Source organism: Engraulis encrasicolus, chromosome 3, assembly GCF_034702125.1.
Source record: "Engraulis encrasicolus isolate BLACKSEA-1 chromosome 3, IST_EnEncr_1.0, whole genome shotgun sequence".
Lineage (NCBI taxonomy): Eukaryota > Metazoa > Chordata > Actinopteri > Clupeiformes > Engraulidae > Engraulis > Engraulis encrasicolus.
The window spans coordinates 35,103,273-35,110,772 of NC_085859.1; the positions used below are offsets into that span (position 1 = coordinate 35,103,273).

Here is a 7,500-nt window from a genome sequence, read left to right on the forward strand (position 1 = left end):
TGTGTGCATGCGTGCGTGCGTGCACTATGGGTGTGTGTATTTGCATCTTTATAAAATAATGTTTTGTTTATTTCAGGCTATTATTTCATTAATAATTAGTTGTCTGTCTGTGTGTGTGTGTGTGTGTGTGTGTGTGTGTGTGTGTGTGTGTGTGTGTGTGTGTGTGTGTGTGTGTGAAAAATTACATTGAAATGACAAATACAAAACGCAACAATTTAGTGTTGTGTATGTGTGCGTCTGTGCGTGTGCATTTATGTGTCCGTGTACAGGCACATGCATGAACTCTCTTACGGCGGTCAGCACAAACCTGCACTAAGTCCAAGATGGTCTGGCTCTAATGTGTGTTTATGTGAATATCCATCTCTGAGTATATTACATGTATATGCGTGTACGTGTGCTTAAACATGCATATGCATGCACAGTCTGCTACAGCTGGTAGAATTCACCTCCACAAAGTCAAAGATGGTTGTGCTCTCATTTGTGTTTCTGTCTATCAATGCATGTGCGTATACATGCAATTACATGCAATGTCTACACTCTCTAGCGCTAACTTCAACAATGTCAGAGTTGGTCCTGGCGTTGCGTGTTTGTACATATTTGCTTTTATCTATATTGACTGCAAGTGTATGCCTATGTATTTACTTGCGCGTATGCATACATATGCATGCATGGTCTACAAAATGTTGGACTAGGCCCTGTTGTTGTGTGTGTGTGTGTCTTTGTGCGTATATAATGTAATGTATTTGTGCTCTTGGGTAATTCACATGTGTGTACTATATGCATGTACTGTCACCTCTACAGTGGATAGCAACTTGGTCAGTGTGGCTCCTGCTCCTGTGTGTGTTCGGGTGCCACTGTTTCTGTATAACTACATGCAGGGTGCGATATGTAGGGGGGGATGGTGGGGATTGTCCCCCCTTCTGGTTTTGATACCTCCACTTTTCTTACAGGATTTTAATATTTGCGGTACTTAACTCCATTGATAATGATTAAAATCTGAAACTTATCCCCCCTTCTGGGTCTTCAACAAATCGCACCCTGTCAACATATATATGCGTGCATACCGGGCACAGGTCTGGTACTAACCATATGGCCATGTGGCACTAACCTTGTGCTCTTGTGCGTGTTTGTGCTCATCTGAAGGGCTCTAAATTAACACCAGCCAACCGGCCAAACGCTGGTAAAATTTCAGTTTGGCTGGTAGAGAAGACCAGCTTACTAGCCACTTTGAACCATTATTGAGTGTGTATTTGGCTAGTAAGATTAGCATCTACTGGTCATTTTGGCTGGTGAGGAAAAAAAAGTTAATTTAGGGCCCTGTGTCATCTGATATATGTAGTCATCTACATGCATATGCATGCACTGTTTACATTTTAACTATGGTGTAAACTACGTCGGCGGCGGCCGGGTGGGTACTAACCTCCACGATGTCGGAGTTGGTCCGGCTCTCGTGCGGCTCGTTGTACTCGGTGTACTTGAGCAGCACCTTGTCCATGTCGGTGCTGGCGTACTGGAACAGCTTGTTGGTGCTGTTGAAGATGATGAGGGCGATCTCGCAGTCGCACAGCACGCTCAGCTCGTACGCCTTCTTCATCAGCCCGAACTTGCGCTTGGTGAACGTCACCTGGAGGAGAGACAAGGAGCAGATAGAAAAGCAGATAGAAAAGGTTAGCACAAAAGATTCAAGGAGAAATATATACAGTACGTATATACTGTAGGACCCCAATTGCATACTGTGTGTGTGTGTGTGCGTGCGTGTGTGCGTGCGTGCGTGCGTGCATGCGTGCGTGCGTGCGTGCGTGCATGCGTGCGTGTGATAAGGGATAAGGGGTAAGATAGGGTGCAGTATAGTCTTTGCAGTAAACGCCATTGATTTGACCTGGATAGTTGACATACGATGCTCATTTACTTTTGGGAAACGCAATGCAGCGCCCCTTTCTCCCATTCCCTCTCTTTGTCTTTCTGTCTCTCTGTCTCTCTCCCTTTCTCCCTCTCTCTCTCTCTCTCTCTCTCCATTTCTCTCTCTTTTGTGTTCTTCTGGAGTGCGTGAAGGAGCAGACTTGGCATAATCAGAGCTTTTCCACTCATAAATCATGGAAACGGCAACGATGGGAAGAACCCACTCCCCTCCTTTCAACAAAAAAAAACTTTGAAACTGGACCACTCTTAAATGAAAAATCAAACATGGAGAGCAAAAAGTAGACAAAAAAAGAGAAGGAAGGAGAAATTGATAAGAAGAAAACTCTGAAGAAAAAGACGAAATTCAGGCGAAACCGAGAGAAGGAGATGGCGAGCTAACACAGAGCGCATTGAGGTTTCCGTAAAAAGAAACGGAAAAAAGGGGAGCTCCTTACCGCCTACGTTCACCGCTCTTGAGTCTCTACGTGAGTAATTGAACGTCGGATGCTGTCGCATCGCTTTGGAAAACCAAACACAAAACGCTGTGGTCCCGCACACCACAACAACAGCCTATTGCCATATTTTCTCATATATCTGTGAAATTAGAAGCGCCTAATTTAAACACGGGGGCCCCTTGAGACGTGGTGCCTACAAATAAAACTTGAGGTGTGTGTGTGTGTGTGTGTGTGTGTGTCTGTGAGGCCCACCACGCTTCTTCTCATACGAGAAACGCGCAACAGGAGTCTGTCTGTGTGTGGGGTGAAAAGCCACTTTGCCTGTGAGGGACACTATACGGGACCCTGGTGCTGTCACTGTCCCCTGGAATGGCTGCAAACAGGACCGCTAAAGGTCCTTTCAGAGTAGCGTCCGAGAGCGAACCCTGAGAGGCTATGAATCGGGGCGGCATCATGGAAGATGGTAGCTATTCAGCTAAGCAGTCAAAGGAAGTAAAGCCTGCGCAAAAAACGCAGAGTCTTGCCCTTTTCACCCTCCACATTTTATTTTATGTCTTCAGTTGTTTGTGTGTGTTGCTCTATCTTTCTCTATCTCTCTGACTCTCTCTCTCTCTCTCTCTCTCTCTCTCTCTCTCTCTCTCTCTCTCTCTCTCTCTCTCTCTGTGTGTGTGTGCGCGGGTGTGCGTGCGTGCATTTGGGATGTCTCCGCTCCTCGTTGAAGCTCTTTCATCTCTTTATTTTATTATTTTTTTTAACATTCTGAAATTCCAGCTACAATCAAGATGCATTCTGGGACTCCATGGGCCACATGATAAAGAGGATGGAGAAAAATGTTGATCAAAGCAACTGTGTGTGTGCGTATGCGTGTCGGTGTGTGTGCGTGTGCATGTGCATGTGCGTGGCATGTGTGTGTGTGTGTGTGTGTGTGTGTGTGTGTGTGTGTGTGTGTGTGTGTGTGTGTGTGTGTGTGCGTGTGTGTGTGTGTGTGTGTGTGTGTGCATGTGCTCCTGCATATGTATCGGTGCAAGTATTCTTCTGTCTGCATACACCACTTGAGATGAGGAGTGTGAGGGTGAGACCTGGCGAAGAGACAGGGGGGGCAGGAAGCCACCTGAGGTTTTTGAGGAGGCATAGAAACAGAAGAGAGAGCGAGAGAGAGAGGGGTGGGGGGCGAGAGAAAGAGAGAGGGGGGGGGGGGGAGCGAGAGAGATAGAGAGAGAGAGAGGGGAGGGGGGAGAGAGAAAGAGAGGGGGGGGGCGAGAGAGAAAGAGAGAGAGAGGGGGGGGGAGTGGAGAGTGAGAGGTAGGTGCCGAGATAGGGTGCGGTGTATAGTGGTTTGGCGTGGCGTAGGGAGGGGTCCATAATCAGCTATAATAAGCCCAGCAGTAATGATCTCATTCACACCACAAAACCAAGAGAGGATGGGGTGGGGGTGGGGGAGGAGATGGAGAGATGGTGTTTGGGGTTAGGGGAGGTTGAGGTGCAGGTGGAGGGGGAGGGGGAGGACGGGGTAGCCAGTCACCCAAAGAGAAGACGGAGGACATCGCAACGCATCTCGCTGATCTCGCAGGAAAGCGAAAGAAAGACGGATAGAATGGAAGATGGCAGCTAAAATATGGCTTGATGCACTAAAAGGTTAAAATATTGCTGCTTTTTTTGGCTTCCTTTTTGACAGGATAATGGAGGAGAGACAGGAAATGAGTGAAGAGAGAGGGAGAGAGACGGGGAAGGATTGGCAAATAATCCGGGCCGGAATCGAACCCGTCTCACCGGCGTAGTAACCCAGTGCCCTACCCTTAGGCCAAGGCAGGGCAAAAAATATGACTGCTTATGCAGTCTTTAATTGTCAATGCATGTACAGTACTAACATTGGTTAAAAACCCAACATGAAGTTAAATCCTAATAACACAACAGTATAATACACATTATACAGAGTTACATTACACCCAACCATTTGCGATCAAGTTGGAGACGCACACACTTGTGCATGTGAGCGTTCATGTGATGTGAGCGGGCGCGTCGTGCCACTTTTCATCTCTCCTAGTCCTCTCACCCCCTCGTCGTCGTGTCTCATCCCCAATCCTGACACTTCCCATCCTGCCTTGCTGAACATGGCACACACACACACACACACACACACACACACACACACACACACACACACACACACACACACACACACACACACACACACACACACACACACACACACACACACACACACACACACACACACACACACAGCCCCACAGCACAGACAAAGGCACAGACACCCAGAGTCAGAGCCAAGACAAGACGAGAGCAGAGCCGCCAGTGGCAAGAGAAAGGGGCGGCTGACAGAACAGACAGACAGACAGACAGACAGACGTGGTGCTGCTGGTGCTGATTAGTAGGTGCCACAGCCTGCCTCCGCTCGCTTCACCTTCAGTCAGACGGGTTCACAAGAGTGGCATGTGTAGCAGGGTGGCAAATGTAGGAGCCCGCAGCCCCGAGGCGGTAGCATGGGGCATGAAGCAGCGTGCCGAAAACTACTACTGGGCTTTAACTTACAAAGGAAGGACAGAGCAAGGGGCTTCTCATCGGACACTTTTATTTCTCTCTCTCTCTCTCTCTCTCTCTCTCTCTCTCTCTCTCTCTCTCTCTCTCTCTCTCTCTCTCTCTCTCTCTCTCTCTCTCTCTCTATCCATTTCTCTTTTCCTATTGTTCTTTGTTTCCAAAAGTCTCTTTACTTTGTCTCTCCGCCTTTGTTTGTTTGTTTGTTTGTTTGTTTGTATCTTTCTTCCTTTCCTTTGGTAATGTTTTTTTTTTCTAATGGTTTGCTGGCTATGTAGAGGACACCTCAACAGAAGTCCATGCTTCATCCAAAGTCTCTGTCTGTTGCTATCTCTCTCCCTCTCCTCCTTCCTCCCTCACCCTCTCTCTCTCTCTCTCTCTCTCTCTCTCTCTCTCTCTCTCTCTCCCTCTCTCTCTCTCTGTGTTTCGAAGTGCCAAGGTACCTCTTCCTAGAACAATGAAATGTTTGAATGTGCAGCAAGAGGAGCACTGAAAGTTTTTTAAAAATCTAAAATTAGACACGGTGGTATGACTAAAGATGAAATGATTCATTTTCGCACTTCGGTCCACTCATCTCATCTCTCTCCCACACACACACACACACACACACACACACACACACACACACACACACACACACCACAAAACTCCTCGGCCCCCTCCATGCACACCCACCCACACAAACGGACATCGAGACAGACAGACACTCTTTCTCTTCCTCTTTATCGCTCTCTCTGTTCTCTCTCTCTCTCTCTCCTTCTCTGTTTCCATTGCTGTTGCAAGAAAACACACTGGCATAACAAAAACATACAAACTCTCCTTGCAAATCAAAGCACAGGGGGAAGACTGAAAAACCATGTACTACCGTTCTTTCCGTCTTTACCGCTCTATCATTTTTCTTTCTTTCTTTCTTTCTTTCTTTCTTTCTTTCTTTCTTTCTTTCTGCATCTTGATGTCTGTTTCTTTCTCTCTCTCTCTCTCTCTCTCTCTCTCTCTCTCTCTCTCTCTCTCTCTCTCTCTCTCTCTCTCTCTCTCTCTCTATCTCTCTCTCTCTCTCTCTGTCTTCCTGTTGTCCCCTGTTGCTGGCTGCGCTGGTTGTCACAAACACTAAGTGGCTCGCCGCGGCGGCCGGTCCGCCACTAGTCTTGCAGCACTGCGGCCTTCCCCACTGGCTGGTCAATTATCCTAATGGGCCTCCCTGTGTCAGCAGCAGCTCCCATCGCGCGCCAGCCACACACTCATAAAGCGCCATGAGAGAACTTATTATCCCCTGATTGCACATCACGGTGGCGGAAGGACACGGCGGATAAGAAACCTGGCACGTCAGATGAACGGCCATCCATCACGCAGTCCGCATGCGCGGCAAGGCACGAGTGCCGGGGTTTTCTCTACTCTCTCCTTCCCCTTTCTTTTGTTCTTTTCTATTTTGTTTCTTTCTGGTCTGTCTGTCTTTCTTTCTTTCTTATATCATCAGATGGAAGGACAAGGGGTGTCAGCATTTGGAGGTGTGCTATTTAGACTGAATGAAGACAAACTTCAACTTGAACATACTCTTTTACATGCTGCTGCAATACCAGAACAGCCAACACTACTACGTTTACCACTACTACTACTACTACTACTACTACTACTAATAATAATAATAATAATAATGACAATTATAATTATAGTATTCATAATAAATTATTCATAATAAATAGTCATGAGCGCATTCATCATCATAGATCATTCATTTTATGATACAATAACGAAACTAAGGGGAAAGCTAAAAAAAGTAAAGGAGAAACGAGATTGCGTACATTTGGGGCATATGGGATTATGCTTCCTATTGCACTAGGGCTATCCACACACACCACACTGACCAAAACACTGTTTTGCAAGTTTGGGACATAAATAGTAATGGCACACGCAAGTCATGCTAGTAAGCACACAACGATGACATCATTCCAAAAATCAATACACTTCCACGCACTAGGAGTGCACACGACAATTCCTCAATTTGGTGTTGACTTCCTCTTCTCTCTCTTTTTTTATTTTTGTGTCTTTCATCTGCTCTATTGTGCCTTTTCCCCTGAAATATTTTCACTAGAATCCAAGTGTGTGTACAATAGTTGTAGGACATACAGGACATACATCTGTGTTTAAATATACATGTATATCTACAGTATATAGTTATGCCACCATCCATAGTATAGAATGTCTCAAAATTCTCCTCTCTATAATATTCCTGTTGCTACATTGATGTTCTGAATCAGTTGCATGCATGTTGCATGCTGTTATTTAGGAAATAGGCATACAAATATATATATATGTGTGAACATGTTGTACACAGTAGTATCTGCTAGAATTAATAATATTTCTATACTAAAATTCCACAACACTATAAGACACCACAATAGAACTTATAAGATTCTTGTGGTACTCTGTAATAGATTTTCTTCGCATGACACTCGGAGATACTTTAAGTACTTCTTAACACTGCTGGTACCGTACATCTTCCTAAGTGCTGGCTATTCTGATCAAGCTCTCTCTCTCTCTCCCTGGCTGCCTGTCTCCTGTGCCCTCTGGGCCTTCTGGCAGGGCACTGGTGTTA

The 7,500-nt window shown here is 46.1% G+C and overlaps 1 protein-coding gene across 3 annotated transcripts in view; it reads right to left on the reverse strand.

The window, feature by feature from the left end:
* The window catches only part of mef2cb (myocyte enhancer factor 2cb), a 147,889-nt gene that overhangs the window by 58,988 nt on the left and 81,401 nt on the right, over positions 1–7,500 (reverse strand). For all 3 annotated transcript variants that reach the window (XM_063195274.1, XM_063195272.1, XM_063195273.1), the window contains one exon: positions 1,421–1,624. In XM_063195274.1, coding sequence (XP_063051344.1) covers positions 1,421–1,624 — 204 coding nt within the window. The remainder of the gene's footprint in view (positions 1–1,420; positions 1,625–7,500) is intronic.